At 34.8% G+C, this 27,429-nt stretch overlaps 3 protein-coding genes across 6 annotated transcripts in view; 1 reads left to right on the top strand and 2 right to left on the bottom strand.

Moving 5' to 3' along the window:
- Window positions 1-18,014, bottom strand: part of LOC108971046 (inactive dipeptidyl peptidase 10) — a gene marked incomplete at its 3' end in the record, with an annotated part of 421,409 nt that extends 403,395 nt beyond the window's left edge. The window contains 1 exon segment of the mRNA XM_018936833.1: window positions 17,420-18,014.
- Window positions 18,015-18,229: 215 nt separating this feature from the next.
- LOC108970989 (E3 ubiquitin-protein ligase RNF185) lies at window positions 18,230-21,382 on the bottom strand. Of its 4 annotated transcripts, none has more exons than XM_018936744.1 (4): window positions 21,169-21,382; window positions 19,249-19,860; window positions 19,007-19,173; window positions 18,230-18,939 (listed from the first exon to the last, which is right to left on the bottom strand). In XM_018936744.1, exons 1-4 carry the CDS (start codon window positions 21,171-21,173, stop codon window positions 18,839-18,841), a joined length of 885 nt encoding a protein of 294 aa, XP_018792289.1. In that variant the 5' UTR covers window positions 21,174-21,382; the 3' UTR covers window positions 18,230-18,838. The 4 variants fall into 4 exon arrangements, with proteins under 4 accessions (XP_018792289.1, XP_018792290.1, XP_018792292.1 ...); XM_018936745.1 differs by having other exon boundaries at window positions 21,194-21,382; XM_018936747.1 differs by lacking the exon at window positions 21,169-21,382 and adding an exon at window positions 20,608-20,765.
- Window positions 21,383-23,951: 2,569 nt separating this feature from the next.
- On the top strand, window positions 23,952-24,773 carry LOC108971013 (probable peroxisomal membrane protein PEX13). The gene has a single exon (XM_018936776.1). The coding sequence runs from the start codon at window positions 24,059-24,061 to the stop codon at window positions 24,644-24,646; it is 588 nt and encodes a 195-aa protein (XP_018792321.1). The 5' UTR covers window positions 23,952-24,058; the 3' UTR covers window positions 24,647-24,773.
- Window positions 24,774-27,429: the final 2,656 nt, after the last annotated feature.

Here is a 27,429-nt window from a genome sequence, read left to right as displayed (position 1 = left end):
GCAATTCGAAACCACAAAAAACAGTATTATCAATATCTCTTAATAGAGTTGCCATTTAAGATAAATTTATTTTTGTGGAAAAGTTGAAACCGCGTTTCTGTGTTTAGAATCGAGAGTACAACTTAAATCTTAATTTATTTTAAGCTTAAATTAAAAAAAAACTAATTACATTTAAAAAAAAATTAAGTTTTTAATAAATTCTTACCTTTTCCCCATTTTACAAGACTTTAAACCTAAATCATTAAACAAGAGGAGATCCGTGATCCAGAATTTTGTGTAAATACAAAATATTATCTTAATTAATAAACAAATATTTCTAGCTGTATTTCCAATTTCAAACTATTGACGGAAGCTGTTTTTTTAACAAATTTAAATTTAACGAATTTTTAATATTATATATTTACAATCCAAATCATATGTCAACGTTCAAATGAAAAATTTTTGTTCTAAACGTTCTTTATAATATCTTATTTGATGCCCAAATTTCTTTTATTTTGCTTCTGGATTATCATTTTAGCAAGTATTTTTCAAAGTAGGCAACTCTGTCTCAATTACAGTAGAATGTTATCATCAAAAATATTTTAAAATATTGTACCAAAGATCTGTTGCAAATTTTAACATATGTATGTATGTAAGTACCTATGTTATTACAGATTCATAAAAAAAGTCAGAGTCAGGTGGCAACTATATAAATATTTTTCTCATTTTTTGTAATAAATTTTGCTTAAGTTATTTGCTTTGCTTTAATATACATTAATAAAATAAAAAATGCAAAGAAAGGTGGCAACTCTAAACATAAATTAGGTATATACATGTATATTTTTTGTCAATAAAATGTGCTTAAGTACCCAGCTGCTTCTTAAAATGTATTTTATAAAACATAAAAAAATAAATAAAAATCAAAAATGAGGTGGTAACTCTATTTTTTTTCAGTTGAAAATTCCTAAAATTTGCTTGAATGTAAAATGTTATAAAATTTAAAAAATAAATAAAAAATAAAAATCAGGTGGCAACTCTAAGCATTTTTTTCTATTGATTAATATATGTATCATTTATCATTTTTAATAAAGACAGGATTTTCGACGCCGATGTTCTCTTAGGACCGGGTAAACCATACTACAATGTACTACGAGTACTTGAATAATATTTATGTGCTTTCATGCTACACATACATATGTATGTATGTAAGTAACACATATATGTGCGTGCATATAACATATCTATAAACATTTATAATACGTTTTAGGCACATGCACCATGTTTACAGCTATAAAAGTGAACTACATGCGCAGCCACTTAACAGAGTTCACACAAAGTACACAGAAGGTGTCCAACACGCACAAGTTTGCTCTCCCTCTCACACAACTCGGTGCTATGGGCAATAAAACTCACAACTTTTCACTAAACTTTTTTCGACAATATAGTAATTAAATCTCAATGAAAGTTTTGCCATATCCATGCCACGGAACTTGCCTTTGCGATAGTTTGGTGTAATTTATTGCACACTCGCTTTATAAAGTGTTTGAAGGCAGGGGAGAGCGTAGAACAAAAGTAAATAAAACTTAATTATATTCGGTTTACTCGTATTTGCCTTCGGTCTGCATTAATTACTATCAGAGCGGGAAAATATGGTTACATGAGGGTGGTTTTATTGAATAATTGGGGACTTTATGGAGGATCATTTTAGTGAGTGAGATGTTATGAGCGAGCGTTCTAGATGGAGTATAAGTCAAAGTATGTACTATTGGAAATTCTAGCCATGTTTTTAGTTTCACGCAAGGTATATATTATAAGTCTAAAAATATTCAATGATGATTGTGCAAAAATATCTGATCTTAAAATAATTCTCTTTTTCCTGACCCTCACAATCTCATTAGCTAACTTTCTCACGCCCTCTAGCTACCATTCTTTCTCTCTCCACCTCACTAGTTACCTTTCTCTGTCTCTCAACCTCACTTTTTTTCGCTTTTTTTCTCCCTCTTAATTTCGTTAACTATATTCCTCTTCCGCTATCTTTCTCTCCCTCTCTATCTTTATAACTTTACCTCTACCTCTTTATCTCTCTGACCATCTCTGTTTCTCTATTTCAATATTTCCCCCCCTATTTTTGTCTATTTTGTTCTCTTTCCCTGATATTTTATTTTTCTTTGCCTCTCTCTCTTTCTTTGTTTCTCTATGTCCTCATCTATCTCTCTATCTATTTCTATTTTTCTCTATTTTTTTTCGCTTAGTTTTGCTCTCCGGATTCGAAATAAAACCTGTTACAAAAATCCACTCTCAACCAATCAAACTTTAATTATATATCTCTTTAGCTATCTTTCTCTCTATATTTTTTTCTAGTTCTATCTTTCTCTCTCTAAAATTCTGATGTTTTAATTATTTTTGTACCTCTCTCCCTGTTCCTGTACATACCTGTCTATCTCTCTCTTTCTCTCGCCAACATTCTTATATTTACATTTTTCTTTGTCCCTCTCTCTATTTCTCTATATTTCTCTGTCTCTGTCTCTTTCTCTTCTCTCTCTATTTCTATATTTTTTCTCAATACAGAAATACATTATTTCTTCCTTCCACTCTTATATCCGAAAAGTAAATAAAAACTCTCATTAAAACTTGTAGAAAGAGAAAAAAAAGCGAAACCGTTTTTAATTGTTTCTTTTCACAACTATTTCTTTCATATCCACAGAGTATACTTGCTGGTCATTTGGGAGACGCATCCACATTAGGAAAGCAAGCTCAGAAAAGCGCAACGTAGCAATAACAACATTGATACTTTCCCATTGTACTTATTAAAAGTTTCGGCACTTCAGCGTGTCACGAAAGCAGCTCAAGCTAGCGGATAATTTTGTCACTGCATTGCTCTTTATTTTTTCCTTCATAAAACTAACTAGTAGATAACAATTTTTTGCTGTTATTTTTCAAATTTGATTTCTTCTATTTTTTGTTTATGCAATGCACCTATTCCGGGAAGGCTTAAAATTCTCAATGTTTACATTAATTAAATTTCATATTAAAATTATAGCGTCTAAATTATGCCGAAAAAAATATTTTTTCTTTATTGCATTACATAACCACAAACTTTATTCGTTTACAGTATATAAATCACGCGTTAAAGATCCATTTGAAATCTTGTTTACTAGCTGTGCTGCGGTCTGTGCCGTCTGAAGTTGCTTCATGGCACGTAAACATCATTCAGTCGGCAATATATGTTTATTGTTATTGTTGCTTTTATTACATGCACTCGCTCTATTATCTAGCAGGAGGGAAAGTGCGGCGTATCGTGCGTTTTAGATCATAAATTTCATGAAAGCCGAATTTACGCGTGGCTTTGAAGCATTTTAGTCGAAGGCGTATACCGACACACGCATACACATATACATTTATTTACATACATATATATATATATAATACATACTCTCATCTACATGGTTACATATATGGAATGCATGACATTGCACTTCCCACAAATGTTTAACAGGCTTCCGCTTCCGCTTGTAGTCGTCCTCCAGCAAGCTCTGGCTTTTGTTGTGGGGCTGTATGTGCGCCTTACTTAATTTGTTATTGTAATAAAACTGTTTTTGTTGGGCAATAAAGCATCTGCATGAGCGACGAGCAGCTTAAGTCTTTCCTATATTCTTCCGTTTATATATGTATATCAATATACATATTTTTACTCCAACGTTATATGTACGTAAGGATATAGGAAAGATTTAAGCTAAAAGTAACTATTAAAGTATATATATTAAAGTATATATTAAAGTGTATATATATACATATATGGAGTATTCCACCAACAACAATAAACTAATTGAACAATTTCTAATTCTTTGAAATTGAACTGTTATCAAAAACTTGAAGATTCTATGAGACTATTTTTGAAAACAGTTCACATTAAAGGTTCAAGATTGAAATGTTGAGGTTGCAAAACAAATTCTTCTAGCAATATTTCACCACTTACATTAATTAGTTTCTTAACTATAGTTCCTAAAGTGCGGCCTTTGCGTGTTTTTAAAATCGGCGGGACTACGTTAAGAACTCTAGAGTTCTAGAGTCTGGATATATGTACATATGTACTTATACTTCTCTTACACAAACTCAAAACGTCTGTCTTCAGACAATGATATTTAAGACTTTAAAGAATTCGCAGCTTAATTTGGATTTTTAGATAAAAGAAAACCATCTTTTACAGAAGTTACTCATAGCTTTAGTCCCAGCTAGCTCACGTTGATATAGTCAGATCTTAGTCTCAAGTTTAAAAACAATTTATACCAGAAAATTTCTATCAAAATTTTTTAAGAAGTTCAAAGATTTTCATTTCACTGAAACAATCTGAAAGTTTAATCAAAGCATAAACATATTTTACTTTTATGCATACATCTAGCAGCCGTGACGGCACCGGAGCAGAAGCAGTAAAGAGCAAGTCAAATATAGTTTTAGAGGATAGTTTTAGGCACTCGGCATCCTGCTTTAAGCAGAGGTAGTTGTCAGTAAAGTAGTAGTAGATCTACGAGTACTGCTCTGAGCCTCTTAAAGCGAGGTAAGCACTTACTACGACAATAGAGAGACAATACTCAAAGTTAGTCGTAGAGTGTCTAGCTTCACTAATAATAGCATGAAGTTACTTCATAACCAGACTCGTTTAGGTGCTTGGCTAAAGCGGAATCGCTAGAAACTGCCAGCTCTATGAACTTGCTAGATAAGGCAGCCTTATGCCGATTCCATTAGATTGGGAATGAACTGGATGTCCTTGGTCCTCTTGTGTGCTAGCGCTAGATATCTGGCCTTCGTGTTAGCTTAGCAGTTTCTGGTCGACAACTAGCTGCTATGTGACCGCGAGATGCCCGAGAGTAGAACGCGGGAGAACCACTAAATTAGATGGATTAGAAAAACGTTATGATAAATAGCCATAGTATTGCTGTCTCCTGCCTTATACTTCATCTTCGCGTTTTCGAAATTTTTTTTCGATATTTCCCAAACATTAAGCGACTTCCTCAAACCTTCGAACTTAATTAAATTTCAACTTTTGGCAACTTCTTTTCCTAGCATATGCCCCTAACGAACTTTTTCACAATATTCGAAATAATATTTACATTTTTCGTGAATCCCCTTTTTTATTATTTTTTTGGAATGCACCTCTTGTTGAATAGTAATCCTTTCGTGTATATGCTTAAGCTCATAGAAGCAGCAATGCTTATGGAAAGTCTAACAATGAGCTGATTATTGTTTTGAGGCTGAGAAACAGCTAGTTAGTGATTCGAAGGAAAAAGTAGAGTGTGTATTAGGGTGGGTCATAAAACCTATTATTTTTCTTCTGAAGCTCAAAACCAGCTGTAATGTTGAAAAATAAAAAGAGGAAGAAAAAGTTGAAAAAAAAGTTGAATATTTATTAGGGTGGGTCAAAAGTCCTATTATTTTATTTTGAGGCTGCTAGTTAGTGGTTCGAAGAAAAAAGTAGAATATGCATTAGGGTGGATCAAAACACCGTTTATTTTTCTTTTGAGGCGTAGAAACAGCTGTTTAGTAATAGTTGAAGAAAAAAGTTGAATATGTATTAGGGTGTGTCAAAACCTCTAATCTGTAGAATATGTATTAGGGTAGGTCAAAACACCGATTATTTTTCATCTGAGACTCAGAAACAGCTGTTTGGAGATAGTTTGAAGAAAAAGTAGAAAAGGTATTAGGATGGGTCAAAACACCAATTTTTTTTTTACCCACCTTAATATGTATAAAAGTATGGAAAATTGATAAAAACTTATAGTATAAAAGTAAAAAGGAACTGAGTTCAGAATATATGCCTTCTGAGGGTAATGAAATTCAAATATTCTAAAAAAAATATTCAAAATAAATTGATGAGAGGCTATTATTGAGCCTCGGAAATAAACAACTAATAAAACAACAAGTCTTTAATTAACGAAAAAACAATCTTGGCTCATTACTAATATGAAGCATATTTTTATATTTCTTTCATCCATCAATTTTCAAAAACATGTTATATTCAAAACATTTCTTTATGCATAAACGCCTACAAGAACTGAGCATAACCTAAAACAAGGCTTCCCTTAAATTAAGCATAAAAGAATATTCCTTAAATTTTCCACGCATAAACCCTTTATGGTCTGACCTTTTGAGCCACTTAGCAGCTCAGCGCAATGCTGGCGTATTTAAAACGGAAGGAAAATAATAACAACAGCAACTACCACTACTACAACCAAGGACGTTTCATTCAGAACACAATGTTTTACAACTCACTTTGGCCCGCACATACACACACACACACGCGCAGTGGAAAAGAAATGCACACATTCATCAATGCCGCACTCGGATTAGCCACATCACAAGTCAGTCAGGCACAATGAAGCAGACACAAAGCGCAAAAAGTGTTTGGCAGCATTTTTGGTTGCGAAGAAGCGCATCAGGTCGTGAGTATTGCAATCAGCTTTGGTTCAATAAAAGCCACATGCCTCACAGTCATTACCAAACAACAAAAGTCAGCGCAGCAAAAGGAGGAAATTCAAGAACACACACACACACACACATACACATACACATACAAGCTTAAAGTGCTTAAAGCGCATGAAATGGCGCGCCATTGAAGAAATCGAAAGCTGCCATTTTTATGGTCACCTTAAAGGGAAACACAAAAGCGCGTTTGTAGTGGTGTGCTGGCTTCAATGTGTGCGTGCACCAATACAACGATAACTTGCCTTTTAGTTTTTTGTTTATTTAGCTTTTCTGCTTTGCAGAAACCATATGTTTGGAGCTTTTGAGCTTTGCAAAACTGAGCTTTTGCTCCAGCTTTTTAATAAGGACGGCAGCGCTTTTTCCTCTCTGAAGTCTTCTTCATTGCTAGTCTCTTTATTTTAACTTGCTCTCTTTTGACTCGAGATGCGGAGTCTCTCTTAAGTGTGTTGAAAAGCTTTGCCTTCATTTGAGCGCAACATTTTTTTGTCTAATTCGTTTTCATTAAGATTACTTTCTTGTGTTGTTCAACCTGTTGCCGCCATTTGAGGCCGATAGCCTGATTAGAGGCTCGTTTAAATATTGTTATTGTCTCCTGGGCATAAAATAGATTTGGGCGTGCGCTTCGGCGCCATTCGCAGCAACTCGGACTGATGATGACCAAGTGACATCGCTGTGCTCTATGGGCTCCAGAAAATGTTCAAGAAGAGCCGATGTTTTCTAACCAATCCGTCAATGGCGACCGTTATCGCGTCATGATAACCGACTATTTGATGACTGATATTAGAGCACGTGAACTCGATGACATTTGGTTTTAACAAGATGGCGCCACTTGGCGAACATGGCAACAATCAATGGATTTATTGAGAGAACGCTCTCAGAAACACTTCGAACCCCTATAGCAGTGGTTTTCTAGAATTAATGTTCAGTTTTAAGTCGCGGCAACCCTCGGTTTCTCTGTAACCTTTCTATGCGATGAGTTTTTTGCCAGTAATTCTTGTTATTGGTTCGTTTCTGCTTTTAATAAAAAAAGGCTCGGCTGGAATCAAGGCGCACTATAGCTATTTACATCTTTCGAGATCAAACATGTCAGTTTCTGCTATATAGGTTCGGTAAAAAAAAAATGTTTGCCATCATTCAAAAGGAATGTTTCTTCTTTACTGGCGTAACCACAGCTTACGAAGTTATAGCCGAATTAACAATAGTGCGCCAATCGTTTCTCCATATGGTCTTTACAAAGGAGTGGAGGTCTTCCTTTTCCTCTGCTTCCCCGATGGGTACTGCATCGAAAACTTTCAAAGCTGGAGTATTTTCGTGCATTCGGGCGACATGACCAGCCGTTGTCTTTTATTTCGCTGCAGGTACCATCGAATTCGGTATTCGACATGGGCAATGAGTAAAGGACCATTAATCTTACGCAAAACCTTTCTCTCGACAACACGTAACGGCGACTCATCATATGATGTCTTCGTCTATGCCTCTGCACCATATAGCAGGACGGCAATAATGACTTGTAGAGTTTGGTTTTGGATCGTCGAGAGCGAACTTTACTTCTCAATTGCGTACTCAGTCCGAAGTAGCACTTGTTGGCAAGAGTTATTCTGCATTGGATTTCACGGCTGACATTTTTGTTTGTATTAATCAGTTGTTGATTATTCAAGCCTAAAGTCACAGTGGTAAGCTCCAATCAATTTGTTGACGGTGGGTACGGGTAATTGCTGTTCGGACTTCTTCAGTCAGGTCAGGCAATGGAACGTCTGCTCCATCGTCATTGCTTGGGAAATCTGGTTCACCATATCCTGGTGTTATGCTTTCACTGCCCTTCAGCAGGCTGGGGAGCTGAAGAGCAAAGCTATTTACAGTTCACCAAACATACCTGTATGTCCTTGCCGAAATTCAGAAAAATTTAAAACTTTTAAATCCAATTTAATCTTTAATATAATATTATATTAGATGAAGTAGAGTAAGCCAAAAATACAAAATAAAATAATCACAACCACTCTGCACTTGCGTTATACAACACTCACAAGTTTTGCGCACGCACACACCCACGCAGCGGCAAAAGTCACATGTAAAATACCAGTTGTAATGCATTAGCAACAAACAACAACAAAATGCCAAGTAACACGAAAAATTCGCATTTGATAACGGGATTTGTGTCGCATTAACGGTATGAGCAAATCAAATGCGTGTCCTTGACAACGTAACACCCATTCAAACACACACTCACACACGTATCATTTGCACATGATTAAAATATATACATATTTTTTTTTTATACATTTTCCAAGTTCACTGCGTAGCTTGTCAGAGGCAAATAAACAAATACTGTTTGAAATTTTCCTCTATTTCCAGCATTGTTGTTGTTACTGGTTACAATTCGCGCCAACATAAAGCGCTTCGCCTCGTGTTGCAGCTCGCAGCTCGTTTCATGCCATTTAATATGATTTTCCACCGAAAGGTAAACAATGTGATTTTCCAATTGACAGCGTGACTCTGAGGGTTTGGCATTTTTTCAGTTTTGAGAAATGTGAGTTGAAGGTATTATTCTGTTCGTGCCACCTAATTCAATGCGTGACTTTTCCTGCATTAGTTCTTAAACTTTTAAGAAGCCGAGAAAGAGCTGCTCTCTTGATATCTGTTGATGGTTAATTAGAGTGAATTTTCTTTAGAATTTTAGGTTATGGTTGAACTATTTGTATGGAAGTCTCATGTTGCTTTAATTAATCTTACAATTAATATCTTAAAAGAGTTCAAGATTTCGACAGTTGAAGCAAGGACATCGCTCCCAGTTGGCTTCAATGTCCAGAATGTTCTCTATATACATTTCAGTCATTCCGTCTTTGGAAAAATCTTCCTTGACGGTTTGAAGACCCGCCGCGAGAGAGAGAGAGCTGGTTCCATTTGCCTAATGGGCGCCTCGCAATCATTTAAGCCATCTGAGAGCGCTTCTCCTGCTCTATATCTGTAAAATAATGATTTGAGTTGGAGTTGAAAAAGTCTTACTCACAGTACCAATTAGGCCTTAGCATATTTTGAAATTAGAAGTAAGAAAACGATGCGTCTAAAGCACGGATTTTAAGTAACTTGAATGAATTTAGACCGAAAACATTCATCACTTAAAACCAGTACGTCTTAAGATGCTGCATTGTTGTTGTCTTGCTTGACGGGGTTATTTTGGTACCGTCCTTCTAATATTTAGTCCTATGTTCACTTTAAGCCGCTGAAGTCATCAATTGACTTTCACAAATTTATCGAAACCACACAATAATGAACGGTTACAAGACCAATCGATCAGCATCAATGCCTCAAATGCGAAATTTCATATACTCCACAAAATGCCATATATATGTGGGTTTGTTTGCCTGTTTGTTCCTGTACTCCTGCTCGGTAACCCAAAACAAATTCATCAAAGCCACTGAAGCCGAAAGGTGTTCAGGCATTGCATTGAAACCGCACAGGCACACGCCTACAACAACCAATTCACTTTACCCTTTGGCGACGCATGTGGATTAGAACATGCCACTGTACTTATACATTTTAACACAAAATACACGAACTAATGAGGCAAGTCAACCTTTTCCGAAGCACTTCAGATTGTTAACGGTTGCCGAAGTGGAGCCGAAAATGCTGTCAGCTGGTCCTTTGAGCGAATGCTGCTTGTGTTAATATTAAGATAGCTTATTGGGCGCCATCGTAATATTTTAAGAGCGTTGCCATCCCTTTGCGTTTTTGTATTTAATTGCACTATGAAATAAATGAAATATTGTCCATAAATGAAATGTGTATGTATGTATGTTTAAGTATTTTTACTCTAGAAATTTTTAGCAGGGTTGCCAACTTTTTGAATTTTTCTTTTTTAATTAAGCTGAAATAGAAATAAAGTACTATGTGTAACTTTAAATAGGTTTAAAAAGCATTTCTTCTAATGGAGTACATCAGAGAGTTGCCACCTCTTTAATTTTTTTTATTTGATTCAGCTGTGAAACAAATTAAATACTGTATCTAACATTAGAAAGGTTTAAAAAGTATTTAAACCCAAGAAATTTTTAAGTGGGTTGCCACCTGTTTGAAAGTTTGTATTTAATTAAACTGTGATAGTTATTAAATACTGTGTATAACTTTAAATAGTTTTAAAAACTATTTCTAATCAAGATATGTATAAGAGGGTTGCCACCTTTTTGATTTTTTTTTCCAATAAAAATGTATTAAAAATTAAATACTCTGTTTATCTTTAAATGGGTTTTGAAAGTATTTCTACTCAAGAAAATTTTAAGAGGGTTGCCACCTGTTTGATCTTTTTCAGTTAAGATGTATAAACCAGTAGTTTAAGGAATATGTTGAGTAGTGAGTAGTGATATGGTATGATATGATCAAGATTGCCACCTGGTTAAAAAATTTTAACCGATTAGTAGGGGTATTAATGTCTCTGTTGTGAAAGAAATCCATTGCAAAATCGCTGTTGGCACCTTTGGAATCATAAGAGATATAAAGTTTCTAAAACGTAGATTTATCTTACGGATGTATAATTACCTGATCCCGATAATTGGATCTTGATCCACATAAAATTGTATCTAGAGGGATATTTTGAGGTTATCAGCTGATAGTAAAGAAAACAGTACTGAAGGGCAAATAACAAGTAAACCTTAAGAAATCAATTAGTTCAAAACACATATGACATACCCTAATGTTTACTCAATAATATGCACAAAAAGCGATTGTCGGCTCTTTAACAGAATTATGCACAACTGGGCGCCTTTACATTGGGCTACAAAGGGATTTCGGTAAACTCTATCCGCTTAGACTCACACACACACACGCTTAGGAYAAAGTGAGTATGAGTCAACAAGAAAAGCAGGAATATTAACTTGTTAACTAAGTAAACGTGCTTATAAATAATGCGTTAAACTCACTTCGCATGTAAAATGTATTAATGGCAAGTCTGGTGTGTTTTGCAAACAATTACACGAAATTTCGGATAAACATCCTTCACAATTAACTATTACTCCTCGGCAACAAATTGAGGCGTTTGTCTGTGCTGCAGTTTCACATGTTATTGTTGTTGCTTGTGCGGCAACTCCAATTACTTCATCCGGAGTGGCTTTACGTATACTTACTTCGAAAGAGTTGTTGTAATGTTATGACTATAAACAGTTGCACTTATGTGAGCATTTGTTGGACTAAGACACTTGATATATTTGTATTACCTGAGTTTTGTTGTAGTTGTGCGCTTGTAGATTTATAACTCTGTTGGCTCTGCCTGCATGTCAAGGGAAATTGAGTTGTAACTGAAGCTGGTAGTGGCGTACTTGTGTGCCCAGACACAACTGACAAGCTTGTAAATAGTAATAAATAAACCTCGCCTGGGGATATGTGATTGTACGGTATAAGTTAGCTTAGAAGGGCTTCAATTCGATGGTTCGGTTTATTTAATAATTTTGGGAAGTTTTTTGTTAACTTAAATTTAATAAATTTTAAAAATTGTACATGGTCAAGAATACAGACACCTAGAGTCGAAGGTATTCTAAGAGTATCAAATGTTTATACCATCGTCTTGTAAGTGGAATTGCTTCTGAGACAGATCATGTGCCAGCGAACGGAAAAAATAACAATTGAACAGTGCAATAACTGGAGAATATGACGAGTGGAGTAGGTATTCTCATTAAAACGTTTCCAGGTCGGTTTTAACGAGTTTGGCAACGTGAGACCGAGCGTTGTCATGTAGCTGAATCACTTTTTCGTGTCTCTCCTGGCATTGAGGAAATTCGAAACACCAGTTTGTTTTCTTAAATATAAATACCCACAAATATGACATAATAGACTCTCTTTGAAGCTATAGCATAAAGCTTAGAGTTTATAAAGACGCATAGAACGGCCTAAAAATTAAAATTTCCAAGAAGCCACTTTAAAGGGAGCGGAACCGTAACTGCATGATCATTACTCATTGAATGATCATGATCGAGACACGAACTTGAGAAGACGTTTTTGTTGTTGTTGTTATATTACAGGTAGAATTCTGCAGAGTTGACAGTCCTTGACCGGTTAAAAATCCAGGTCCGTACCGTTTACGTAGACCCGACGGTCGTGGGAAGGACTGGTAGCGTTCTTAGCCTCCATTGGAAATTGGCTATTACCAGAAGAAGCACAGAGCTCATTGGAACACCATTCAACAAAACGTTCACAAAAAAGTATTTCAGCTTTTAAAAGCAATAAGGAATTTCTTCTTCTTCTTAATTGGCGTAGACACCGCTTACGCGATTATAGCCAAGTTAACAACAGCACACATGAATTTACCGAAACACATACACCCCATTGGTGTAAATAATGCATTTCAAAGGCAAAATAATAAAATTTTGTTTACCACACATCAAATGTCATTACAAGCAACCGCAGCGACTGAGAGAGAAGTCAAACAGGCAATCGCAAAGGACACTCGCAGCAGAAAAACAGCAGCTGAAATTCAATATACATACATGAAACAAGAGCGTAGGTGGATTATGGGTTGCTGGGGGTGGATCATAACTTCAATTATATTTTTTGAGTGGAGTGCCAGGACAGTTCCTTGGTTCCCTACTGTAGTGAGAAAGAAAAAGCTTTGGTAGAGTTCTTATTCGAAAGAGATAATCGTAAGCCTTGGCCTCAAAATTGATATGAAAATAGAAATAATCACACTTGGGGTTTTTATTTTAAAAATTTGGTGCGTTTGGAGCTTTTCAGAAATCTAGAAATGATAATATATCCTTTCACTGACATAACTATAAGATAGTTTCTTTGGATCTTTTTCAATCGAGAAAAAAATCCGAGGTTCCAAACAAGCGAGTGTTTTTTCAAATAATGAACCATAAACGGCTCTCCTCCGCGCCTGTGAGTACATAGTACACAAAAATTGATGTCGTATGCATATCACACACACACATTCGAAACACACTCACATATGCCTTCATAGTATTTGATATTCATGAATTTTCCAAGAAAATTTATTATGCATAGAAGTATTCTATTATAAAAAGAATATGCAAAATCTTTGGTGTGCGTGTGGGATAAAGTCGCTGTTGGCATGCATTGGTGTCAACAACTTTAACGTGGCGACCCCGATTTAAGAGCTTATCAAATGTCAAAATTCACTGAAATTTTGAAATTCTGAAATTGCCACGCCCGTTCAAAGCTTCTCAACGACGCAACCAAGCAAAGAATTTGCATAAACAATTCATCACTTTTACTTGAAAGGCACTTAACTGCAATATGTACCACATGCTACATATGTATATGAGTGTATGTTTGTATGGCTGCTACAATATAATATTTAAGCCAATTAAGCGTAAAACGCTTGCTGTGGCTAATCATCAAGGGTAGCCAGGAAAATTTGTAAAAAGAAAATATTAAATTTCAAACGAAAGGATCTGCCTTGTTGCCAGATAGTAAGCTTTAATGTATAATTTATTGCACATGCCTGCATTAGTAGGATATGTCAAAAGACGATTAATATTATATAATAATAATAGATAGCAGGCTCACTTAAGGTGTTATATACAGTTAGAAGGCGGAAAAGCCTCGGTGAGCACTATATCTGTGAAATGAATTCTCTGAAATAAAAAAAAANGTTTTTGCTTTATACCCGAGATGGTGTCGTCACATGGCATTGTTGAAAGTAAAACAACGGCTTTGTTCTTTTTGGGAACATAGGAGCAAATTGTCTTGTTTTTTCCATATCCCAATATGCTCGAATGTTCCAGCCTTTGCGGGGAGGGCTTGAACTCCGAGGACAGGCATGCTTTGTTTTTTTTTTCATGGATCCAACCAACGACAATTTCCAGCTTGCAAGTGCATCTGCAAGTGGAAGACTTGTAAAGAAGTTGTCGCATGTGACATTTCTTCCAGTATTTTTGTACTTTTTTCTCTGTTGACTGCCCGATTTACCAGTATAAATTTGACCAGTCAGAGGGTAGTATGATTTCGCATCACATACCCACCATAGCTTTAATGCATTTTTTTGCCAAAGTGCTTCAAGTTTCTCATTGCTGGCATTATGACTACCAATAGCTATTAGTATACCATAGATTGTGTTAAGCTCCTCTTCTGATACATCTTCCCAAATATATTTTCTAAAGATGATGTCAAACATATTTCTGTATGCGGATAGAAAGGCCATAATAATTATAATGTTAACTTACCTTGCACTGCTAGCGCTTTCACTCGCTTCTAGTTTTTCGTACTCAGCCTTGCCTCTTTTGTTCGTATTTCGGCAAACAATTGTCTGTATTGTCGGATGCATTATAGCGTGAAATGTGTCAAATATGCTCATRTTTTTAGTGTTTGGATTGGGACCTATAAAACGACTTTCACGGAATATGTTTTGTTGCCGAAAGCGCTGAAATCCAGGCGGGCTTATTTTCCATTTGGTCCTGTCTTTTTAGAAAATAGCTTTCTTCATCAATGGTTGGCTTTAAAATACTTACCGGGACACTGATGAAGCACTCAACACTTTAAATTTACTATTATTGTTAGTTGCCATTTTCACTAAACACCTGTTGCTCAATGCATACACAATTTCAAAATGACACGCTTCAAAAGTTTAACAACCGAATTCAGTAGTACATATGTATTTGCAAAAAAAACTATTATCGTTATTCCAAACATAGAATGCAAAAAACACACAAAATTTACTCTAAAAGAGACATTTATGTTTTGAATAAAATAGCATGTGTCCAGCTAGACAAATATTATCCTTAAAAGTTACTCTCTTTCTCTCTCTAATTATTAGATTTTTACGGAATATCAACTTCTCTCTAAAATAACATATAATAATGTACGTATTTACAAATGTAAATAGTGCCCGAAATCGTAGTAAAAAGTTGGTGCCCAAGTTAGGGTTAAACGAAAAATATAAAAAAAACCAAGTATTGGTTATTTGAATATTTTAAATAAATTTCTATGTTATGTGAAAAAGTTGTTAATACAAAAAGTATAGATATCTTTATTACCTACAACTTTTTTTTCTATAGAACTCGTAGTTTTTGACAGAAATTGACATAAACGATTTTATACCCTGAACAGGTTATATTAAGTCAGCTACGATGTTTGTAACACCAAAAACTTTTACAGTGTTTATATATGTATATGATCAGCATGACGTCTGTCCGCCTCTATGTATATAAGCGAACTAATCCCTCAGTTTCTGAGATATCTGTTTAAATGTTGTAACCGCCTCCTCCTTTTTCAACGAATTTCATCCAACTATGAATTTTTCCCCTTACCGACCCTCGTCTATTACTAAATAAAGATTTAAATACAACTAATTTGTATGCACCTGTTTATAATGTCCACAAAAAAAAAAAATGTATAAGGTAGCGCGCTAAATTCTCAAGTTCAGCCTTACAAGCTCCAGTAAAAATCTGATAACTAATCAAGGAGCTATGCATGTAAAATATATTATTGTTTAAAAAAATTTAAATTAATACATAGTATTGTTATAAAATCTAATCTTACAACTTTAACATTTCAGAAAAATATAACAGTATGCTTAAAGTGAAAATTTTCTTTTCAATACGCATATTATTCACATAATAAACCCAAATATGTTGTATAAATCTACAAAAAATATTGTAAAAGCAAAATTCGCATTGAAATTCCCTTTACAATGGCCACAATGGGAATAAGTGGCTACAAATTTACACAGAAGTGCCTCAAATATGCTAATACCTATAATGGTGAGTATTTGCCAGGACTTTGTAGTGCATATTTGCTTTTACTCTCCTTTTTTGCCATATCATCCGAAAAGCTATTAACCCTTTTGAAGTTTGCTCTGTTAGCTATTGTTATGGTCCCTTTTAGTTAAAATTCTACATATGTATATACAAATGAATACCTGTAAACACCTATACAAGTGTTAAGTGTATGGTGTATGTTAATATTTATTTTGTATATATTAACTCTTTGCCTTTGTTGCATTTATTACATAATCAAGAATTTTTTCGGAACACTTTTTTTGGTTTATTTAATATTTATGCATTATAAATATTTACAATGAAATATTCAAATTTATGTAATGTCACATGTAACTAATAGCATTTCAGCACCTATTACACTTTTATGAACAGCTTCATACACCAGACACACTAGTTACGTACATATGTTTTATATAGAAATCAACTCAAATTATAAATTAAATTATGGCATTAATTCTAATAATAGCAGTTTAGCATGTGCTCAAAAAATCAAAAAGTTGTTAAAAACATGAGGGTCAGCTCATAGGTGACTTGTAAACGTATGCAAATTATAACGATCATAAAATCTCAAAAATGATAGTTCTAAGTAATTGGTATCTATCTCCCAAAATATATTTTGAGAAAAGTTTTTATCCCTCAAAATAAATTTTGATTCAACATTCCGTTTCGTGGAAAATTGCGAAAAAAAAATTTTCCTACGACATTGAGTATTATTGTTTCTTTTTTACCTATTGGAACGATGAGCTGTTTTGATATACTGTTCCTTATATTAATCATGTTTTGAACTTATTCACCGACTTCTAAAGTATCTCTTCTAACCGGATTCGATGTTCACAAACTGTTTAAAAAATATCTGAAATATTTTAAAAAAAAAAAGATCCAAAAAACCGTCAAATTTAACTACGCTTCACTTAATATAATATATTATTTTCCTATATATATCAATATATTTCCTTTAAAACTTCTAATTATTACCATAATTCGTTTTTTGAAATGCTTATTGTGGCCAAAAAGTCCAGTGTGTTGCAATATTTCCAATTTCACTCAATTATTAAATCTCGAAACACTTGAAATTAAAATTGAAGCTGCAAATTGTTTCTGATTCATATTTATTTACGTAGCATTCAAAATCAAACAGCAGCAATTAACCTAACCTAAACTGGCATATTATAACCCACAAGTTTTTTTGCACGCTCAGTTTATGCACAAATACAATATAATATCAAATTAGGACTTACCCCACTCTGCATAATTAGCTTTAGAATCAACAAAGTAATTAGCTTGCATTTGTACAGAAATAACTTAAATTTCTCACACTTCGCGGCCACTGACAAACAATTGCTTACAAACGAACTACTTTCGTCAAATAAACACACTAAAAACATAGCTCACGCTGATTATTTAGTTAATTTCGAAGCAAAACTATCACGACTACATTATTTCACACTGTAAATTCTAGTTGCAGCGCTATTTATTAATAAATTTAGATTTTTCACTTATTTCACTCGCGAAATCGGAATTTAACTCATAACGACTGAAATGGCAGCGGAAATTTGACAGCTAATACAGTTGCATATACAAAGAAGAATTTGAATGTAAAGAAAATGTGCCAAATGGAAATAGTAACAAAATATGTGCTCATTTTGAATTTAAATTTAAATTAGATATATTTAAGTCTTTGTAATGTGTAGAAAATGCATGCATTTCATTAAACTTATAGTGAAACAAAGAAGTAGTTGAATATATGCAAGAAATGAAATAATACCGCTGGATAACGAAATCTGTTACACTTCCACGGCCTCTGTCACTTTTGCTCTTGCAATCTAATAAGATATGCCTTTCTCACGCCAACAACAAAAACCAATGCAGCTGTTATTGTAGCAGCAGTAAACATTCCTGTTGTAATTTCGAGGAATGGTGTCGAGTTAATAGTGGATAAAAGTCCGGCTCCGCTCTGGTTACTTAGACCAAACTATTGTGGTAAAAACCAGTAAATTCTTATAGTGAATGAAAGACACTGCACTATTCCAAGTAAATTACAATAAAAATAAAATGTGTGTAATCCTAATAAGGTTATAGCATTTTATTTCCGAAATAAACAACCAAACGTGAAAAGAAAATATTAGTGTCTCACCTCCAAACTTAACGCTTAATCACAAATCCATTAATAGAAATTTAGGTACAATTTGTTGTAATGTAAAAATTACTTAAAAAATAAGAGCCAAGGATCATAAAATTTAAAAATACAGTAATTTTGTTTGAGCAACTAAAACTGACTTCAATGCTATTTCGTCACGAAAACTCATATTATGAAATAGAAGTTAAGAAATGCAGGTAGTTACATTTATGATGAATATGGTTTTAATTCGTTTACTGTTATTTTGTTTTTTAATTCATTACATACATTTATTTTGAAGGTATCACTTTTTTATAATTTTACGCGTTAAGATTACTTCCTCTCTCCTTCGACAATGTAATTTCACAGTGTTAAAAGTATTTGCAATTTCGTATGTATATATGTTTCGTTAATGAATTGCACACATGTACATAATTGAATTTCTTATTAATAATCGCAAGCACGGAGCAACAAATTAAAAAGTGGGCTTTTTGCATAAATATATATATTTAGGTATGTAAGTATAATCGATTTAGTATTGCTATGCGAATAATAACCAAGCAATGCACAAGATAGCCAAATACAGGAATAATTTAGATAATTGCTGTTCATCTTCATACTGCACTGTGCCACGGTTGGCGGCTGTAAAGACAAGTGGAAATTAATTTTAATATTTATAACTTATTTTTTGATAAACAGTTAGGCTTACCAGCTGCACGAGGTTCACCAAAATTGAAAGACGAAGCGAAATAACCGAATGGAAAAGCACCAATACCGAAAGACATGTGGAAACCATCACCAAAGCCGAAACCCTGGAAACCTTGTTGTGGCTCTGGCTCTGTACGCTGACCAGCGGGACGCGGTGGCACCTTATTTCTATAAAAAAAATTTTAATAATTATTAATTTTCACAAAATTCTTGGTATTCACTTTGTGCAGGTTTATGCTTTACCTGGGATCCTCTTGCTTGGTGCTGTTGCGTCCGTATAACGGTATTACTTTATCCTTGCCAATTGCTGCTTTACAAACTGGGCATAATTTGCAATTTGGACGTGTCTCCAACCATTGGTGCAAGCATGGCCAGCAAAACAGGTGACCGCACAGACTGACGACTGCATCCTTTGCGGTGTCGAGACAAATATTACATTCATACATGGAATCATCGACTTTCTCCTCTTCGTTGTTTTTGTTTTTAGAATCACCACTAGTGCTGCTGCTTTCTGTTTTAATGCTGTTTATGTTCGCTGTGGAATCGCTGCCGAGAGCGCTGCCTGGAAACGAATACGTCGTGGAAGTTGTAGTTTTCGATGCGACATTATCAGCGGTAGAGTTCACAGTTTCAGTTGAGCATGTTGTGGCGGTTTGCTGTGCCGCAGTGGTTGCAGTTTGCTCTGTGCCATCGTTTGTTGCATTGTCAAAATAAGTCCAATCATCCATTGATTCAGTAGGCGGTGCTGACGCTTCACCATGTGATGTTGTGGGCAATTCCGGCGCCGTTGGGGCGTGTGTTGTTTGTGTTGACATACCGTTCGTTTGCTTTTGCTTCAAAAATTTCACAAATAAGCTGGAAAGAAAACAACACAAATGCTGCTTATAAACAAATAAACCAAAAAATATCTATTTAAATATGCACTCGGCAAGAGCGAATAAGCAACATTCTCATATACTATATATCTACATAAAATCGAATAGGAAGCGACTAGAATGTTAACACACCATCTAAACAAAGTGAATTTTGTAGTGTGGTTTTGCGTCCGTGCTACACAAAGCTTATGTACCTATTTAGTTGCCACCACAGAAAGGTTTAAAACAGTTACAAAGCGGCCTATATTGCTGCATAAACATTCGATTTCTAAAAAGAAACGATATGTATATGCCGTCTGAAAAATCTTTGCAGTAAACAAGTTGTGATTTCGCTTTCCGCAATGATATTATTTCGGTTGTCTCGGCGAAACCAGTTTGCACTTTATAGCGGCATATTTGTCTCATTATTTTTTCCTTATTGTAGCTGACGTATTTTCTTTTTGCCGAGAATTATCAGAACCTGTCTTGCAAATTTGTTGCTTATTGTTGAAGTGTACATATGTACACACGTGTATTGTACATATGAGTTTGCGAGATTTATGTTTGCTCAGCTTAAGCGATATGTACAACTCTTACAAATTTCAATATAATCTGGTTTTGGTGCGTTAGTCTATCATACAAGTGCCGTAACGTGATAACAAATTTGATTACGTTTAGTTCTAGGTTTTTTTTTTTTAATTTTTGTTTTTATACTTTGTACTTTATGTTTGCTTCCACTTCAATTTACCAAAATAGAAAACTGGCTTGTCACGACTCTTGAATTCCTGTTTTCTCTCAAGTTATAAGCTTATCTTCTGTGCACTTCAGAATATACTAAACTGCTGATTGAATACACTGACGTGTAATTCACATCGTATAATTAACATCTTAGTCTGTTCACTACGTTCTTCCGCATCACATGCCCCTAACCCATATACAGACGCCCGTATCAGCACCACTACCACCCTAACGCCGTTGCGTCAATTAAAGTGCGCCACCTCCTACAAATCCCCCATCGACACCTGTAATAGTATTTTCTTTTCTTACTTAATTTTTTTTGTTTTTATTGTGTTTTTTGTTCGCCCAGCTGTGCAGTGCACTTTGGCTTTGTTAAACACAATGTTCGCTTGTTTTTATGTTCACTCATATTATTTCCAATTTGTAAGAATTATTGCGCCAGCTTTCCATCACCTTTTTTCCTTGCGGAATGCGTTGGTATTTGCTTTTCAGCCACGAAAAATGTTGCGTATTTTCGCAATAACATTTTTCCCAATTTGGCTTTAGAAAAAAAAATTGCTAAGGCGTTCACCTCATGAAGGTCGTTCTGCACTCACATTAATGCTGTATTTTTCTCGACAGCTGCTTTACACGCGAATTTCAAATCTATTGAATTTGCACAAAAAACATTTATTGAACCACAATAATTAATTTTTATTAATTCTTAATGTTTCTGTATCAAAACTAATTAGATAAAAGATGTTTTTTTCTTGCTCTGCTGATTTCTTGTGACGTTTTCTTTCATTTGCTGTACATTATTCTACCAACAGGGTTGCATTGCAAATGAGCATTCAACGAAAAGAAGGTATAATAATAATAGGTGTGTTTCATGARCATTATTAGAGTGGTGTACGTGCAATTACAGTGGCGATTTATTTTATTTTTATTAATTTATTTGTAAACTAGCTCGCTTCAAACTTCACTAATCACTAAAACTATAAATATTTCAACATTTTACGCAACAATGTGTACTTGGAAATATAAATATTGTTCAAAGGTTTTTTAGGTAGACATTTTATCATATTTAATATTATATACTTTTATTTATTTGAAACTTTTAACTTTAAAATCAGCTATAATTAAAATGTTTGAAACCATTGAATGAATTTTTTTTTTTTTAATTCGTGCTTGATAATATAATTTCCTATTCCAATGCAACCCTCATGCTGTCAAACTTCTTACGCTATTTCCTTTGCACTTCTTCCAGTTCCGTTAGTTCGTGTGCAAAATTTTATTGAAATAATCGAAAATTATGAATCTATGACAAATCTTATGCCAAAAGTTTAAATTTTTTGCGTTTAATATGAAAATATTGAATATCTTATGAGTGTGTTGTGTTTAAATATGTTTATTCTTGGCTCTTTTAAAAAAGCGTGTGCAGAATTATGAAATGGTGGTGAACTGCGAAGTAAAATGATCAAGTGATAGCTGGAAGAGGATTTAACTGTACTTTATCAAAGGTTTGCAACAAAAAGGAGGTAAGTTGATATGAATAAATCTATATGCACCTATAAAAGATAGTTGTGTTAGTTACACCATTTATAACTCAAGAACGGCTAAATCGGTTTGACTGTAAATTGGGGAAGAGGTAGCTTAGAACCAGGGTAAGGACATAGGATACTTTTTATCTCCTTATTCAAAATTTAATACAACTCATATATATACCAAAATTATATTTCAAATAATAAGCATTTGTTCAAAATTCATGCATGTAGGAATCCTATGAATATATGCGTACAATTTTAAACAGATTCTTCCTCTAAACTAATACCATTGCTAAGTATTTGGAATAGTAGAAAAGAACTGCAACCAAATACGCAGTGAAATAGATTATAACTGGTTCAGTAATCCAGCCGATTTTTTCGTCTTTTCACGCCTGAAAACTGGTTCATCATGTGCAGTCCAGTAGAAAGACTGCCGAAGGGCGCTATGTTTTTATTGTCACACACAGACGCAAAAATTCGGTTTTATTACGATTAAAGAGCACTCGAAACTCTTTTCAGAATTAGTTATTCATTGTTTTTGTTGGATTATGAAGTTGCGAGTCACCCCCCACTTTGCACAGAGCTTTCGCCTCTTTAGAGCATCATTCTCCTCGATGCTCATTTCACCTGTTTCCAGCTTAGCAAATATCTTTTCAACGGAGGATTTCCCTGAGCTCATATTCAACAGCAGTCCCCCAAAAGGCAATGCTTTATTAACACACGAAATGCTTTATGATCCATTTTTTTGTAAACTAACACAAATTGCTTCACAAAAATGCTATAGCTCATTAACTAATAGTTATAATCCAACTAATGAAATCATATAGATGGTTGTAGTAGTAGTATTATCTATGTATCAGCCACAGTGAAGTGTGGACGAGTCCTCAGTATAATATAATAAATAAAAATACATAATATATGTTTATAGCCAATATGCGGGATAATATATAATTCCTATTATTCAACCTCATATTGACGCTGTTATAGAGAAATCTACTCAGTCCTGCCATAAATTCTGTTACATATTCAAGTCGTTATAAAGCTCTAACTATAATACATTTCTTAATAGAGTCGATTTGATTCAATAATACATAAATTATAAAAGCGATTTAAACTATTTTATTCGAAATGGGATCGGTTTGATTTCACACAAGCTCTAAAATGATTTGGCCTTTGATAAATAGCAGCAGTTTCTATTGGAAAATGATAATTTGTGGCCATAAAATTACTCTGTGTGACATATCTTATCAGTGAGTGAATAATATTTGAACATTATAACCTATATTCCTTCATTTGGACATTAAGAAAGTCAATGATGAATATTTTATTATAGTGATTATATAAAATAAATTAATTTCGCGCAAAAAAAGTATTTTCTAAAGAAAACTCGCCAAAAATAATAATTTCGCAAATGAGCTAACTATTAGCTTAGTGGCAGAAGACAAAGAAGACACAAATAGAGAACAAATAAAAAATCGCACTTAACTGTTCAAATAAGTGCATAAACCGTTTAGTTCTACACGAAAGAGTGCGCTGCGAGCGAAAGTGTTAATTCCATTTAAAAGCGTTGATCATCCAAAAAATACTAATAGCAGAAGGAAGTCGTCATATAAGAACCAAGGCAAAGACAGTTGAAGACAGACAGATCGAAGATTTTTATTTGGTTCGTGTTTGCCTGAGAAAAATTAAACATATTTACTAAAACTACGCTAAACTGTTGGACTCCGTTGTTAAAACTTATTACATGGTCAAATTTATATAGAACAATACATGCTTTGTTTCTGGCTTGGAGATAAAACGGCCGCTTACTTGGTGTGTGGCATATGTGTATAAATGAGCTTGGTTGGGCAGTGGACAGCAACAGTCGAGTTCTACACAGCGGCACAGCGGTGACACAACTAGAAGCACAAGCAAGGATTACACAATTACCAATACAAAATGAAGATATTTGTTGTTGTATTTGCGCTTATCGCACTTATAGCGTCTGGTCAGGCGACTTTTGGTAAATTAGCGCTGCTCGCGGGCGTAAGCGGTGGTGTTGGCGGCGGCAGCTACGCTCCTAGCTATGGTCCTGGTTATGGTGGTGGCTATGGCGGCGGTTACGGTGGCGGCTATGGTTACGGTGGTGGCTATAATGGTGGTTATGGCATTACGCCATACTCAAATAGTCGCGAGAACATCGTCAAAGTGATAAAGGTGTCTGTGGTGCCTGGTGGCAGCTATGGTGGTGGCTACAGCACTGGTGGCTATGGTGGTTATGGTTATGGCGGTGGTGTTTACAATGGTGGTTATGCGAGTGGCGGTATAGCCTACCCTGCGGTGACCACTTCGGCGGTTGTAACACCTGTTGTGACAGCTGTCTCAACTCCGGTTCCAGCTCCGGTCTCATATGGTGCCAACTACGGCAGCGGTTATGGTTATGGTGGCGGTGTTGGTCTAGGCTACGGTGGTGTTGTCGGTGGTGGTGCAATTGGTGGCGGTGGTATTGGTGGTTTGGGTCCTTTGGGTCCTGAAGGCTGGTGCTAGGATAAAAAGTGAACGATTGTGGCTGTGCTCGTGATGGAAACGATAAAGGGATGTCACGTATTTGATGTTGGTAATTTGTATATATAACTGTAACGATGAATTCAGTATTAAAGTAAATAATAAATTTTTAGTTTTGAAACAAACTAACGGAGATTTTGGTAAATATTTAAAATATATAAATATTAGGTTTTTCAAAAAGGAGCAAAACTCCTTTTTAATTGATTTTGAGATTTGAATTTTGAATTGATTTTGTTCATCTTAAAAATTAATTTGTTCTTATATTAATATTATATATTATTATTATTAAGAAGAAGACATATTCAGAACAACTTTTTGTTTTATAAATTTTCAATTATCATAACTACTTATAATAACATAACCTCGATCACTTAGCTGATTTTCAATACTGCTTTAGCGGTTATGTCTTTCAGCCACAAATTTATTATTTTCTATTCTTCATTCAACTTAAAGTCAACATTATTATTGATTTTCCCAATCTCACTATTCTCGCTGGAACTTCCGACTGTTCTGAAGACTTTGGGTTTCACTTATGTACATATGTATGTATACGGTTAAATAATATAATTCGGGATATTTTGTGTGAGCAAACAATTAGCACCTTATCAAGCTTTACTTTTAGCACTGTCTAAATATGTAGAAGTACACACACACACACACAAGTATTTATATTTCTTGCTGAGTTCATATGATAAACCTCTTATGTAATATCTATTAGCCATTTGTATTAGGCTCGAACTGTAAGTTGACAAACAAGCCTAAAGAAAATACCCAGAATTTGTGGTGTGCAAGCAAAAAATATAGATTTAATGTGCAAACAAAATAAGTTACGTTAAAACCCCACAAAAAGTGAGGTCATCAACACCTGAACTATTAGCTTTTTTGTTGTTATGTATTTATGGAGATAAAACTAGTGGAATCAACCAGATCAGGCCTTTACAATGCTTCACACATCGAATCGATGTTTTAAGTGCTCGAAACTGCAGTTGTTTCAGTCTACTATATTTGTGAGAACTCACATTGTCGTGATGAAAAGTGATCCATCTTCCATTTTTTTCATGCAATATTGAATATATGCTAGTCCCGCTACTGCCACTATCTCACGATAGGTCACAGGACGTTCTAACAATATTAGTTTGTGCACAAAATCAATCGTTGCGGGAACAAGAGCTGATTTTGGACCACCTTCATGAAGTTCGTTTTGGTAGTGATCTACGATCTCGATGAAATTCGTCGATCACTTCAAAAAATTCAACGTACCATCGATAAACACTGATATTTGATGGAGCTTCGTTAAACTGTTGCTGACACAGTCTACGTCGAAAGTAGTAAAAAATAATCGGGATGAGATGTTCGAATTCCATTTCTGGGCCCAGATGAATATTTCAAGTTACTGTACCCAACGGAAAAAACGATCATATGTCAAAACGTTATTGGTATATATAAGATAAGAAGATAAGAATTAAGATAAATTTGTGAGTTGACAGATTGCAGCACTAGGGTTGCTAAATGCCGAAATATAAAACACAACTTTTGTAAAAAAAACTTTTAGAGTACCGCTAGCGCCACTTAATGAACTTTTTCTTTTTTCGAACAAAGATCTCTTGTTTTTGAAAATGGCACAAGAGGATTTAAATATGAAATAAATAACGGTGGTTTTCATATGAGTTTGGTGGAATTGACAAGGAATCATCCAATATGAGCTGCTCTTCTACGCGCATACTCCTAATTCGGATAGTCTGAAGGAAGCAATCATCCAGAAGTGGCCAGCTTTGGTGAATAAGAAAGGAATTGTTTTCTGCCAGGACAACGCCAGGCCACACACAGATTGTAACTCACCAGCAGCCTCGAAATCTCGGTGTGGAATTTCTCAACCGCATCTTTCAGGCCTGGCTTCAAATGATTAATACCAGTCTCTGAGGAATGAATTTGGCCTCAAGAAAACTTTATGGAAATCTACTGTCCAATTGTGTTGCCAGTAGGGCTAAGGATGGATACTAACAGTTATATTATGACCTGCATTTTCTTTTCTTTTATTTTAGTAAATTATTAGTTAATTGGGACTAAATGGGGTTCATTTGGCAACTAAACATATAAGTTAGCAACCCCATTTGTAAATCGATTGATTTAAAGAACAATCAAATTTTCTTCCCCACATTAAACGAAATTTTATGAGACTGGTACATCTGGTAACCACTGAATCGATCTTTTGAAAACAAAATAAACGCTAATATTAAAACCCCGATTTTTTCCTTTGATAAAACTTTCGGGAAAACTCATCACTTTCCGGCAGGGGTGGATCCATGAGTTATACGTCATTCCAGTGAACATCAAAAATCAACATGCAACGAGAAAAAGTAATTGCATAGTTTCTCAAAATTCTACTCTGGATCCGTCCCTGCTTTCTGGTGTTTTATAAACTTCTGCTGTGTTCCTTCTCAAATCTTTTGCGCATTGTTGAGTTTTGTTGGCGCTAAAAGGACAGAGAACGTCATTGTTTCGATTATCCAGCCTCGTAAGTGCCTTTGTAACACCCAGGATCTTTCGCTAAAAGAAAGAGTTTTGTCGCCACCGAATTTAAACAGGTTTCTATGTGTTACGGGTCCCCTAAAATCTACGCGACAAGCTAGCAGGTTTATATTAAGTAGTTCGAAAGATTATTTGCCTTCTTCTTCTTCTTGATTGGCGTAGTCACCGCTTACGCGATTATAGCCGAGTTAACAACAGCGCGCCAGTCGTTTCTTCTTTTCGCTACGTGGCGCCAA

This window comes from Bactrocera latifrons, unplaced genomic scaffold, assembly GCF_001853355.1.
Source record: "Bactrocera latifrons isolate USDA-ARS-PBARC rearing strain unplaced genomic scaffold, ASM185335v1 scaffold_32, whole genome shotgun sequence".
NCBI classification, from domain to species: domain Eukaryota; kingdom Metazoa; phylum Arthropoda; class Insecta; order Diptera; family Tephritidae; genus Bactrocera; species Bactrocera latifrons.
Note: the sequence above shows the minus strand (reverse complement) of the source record. Positions and strands in the feature narration are given on the sequence as shown.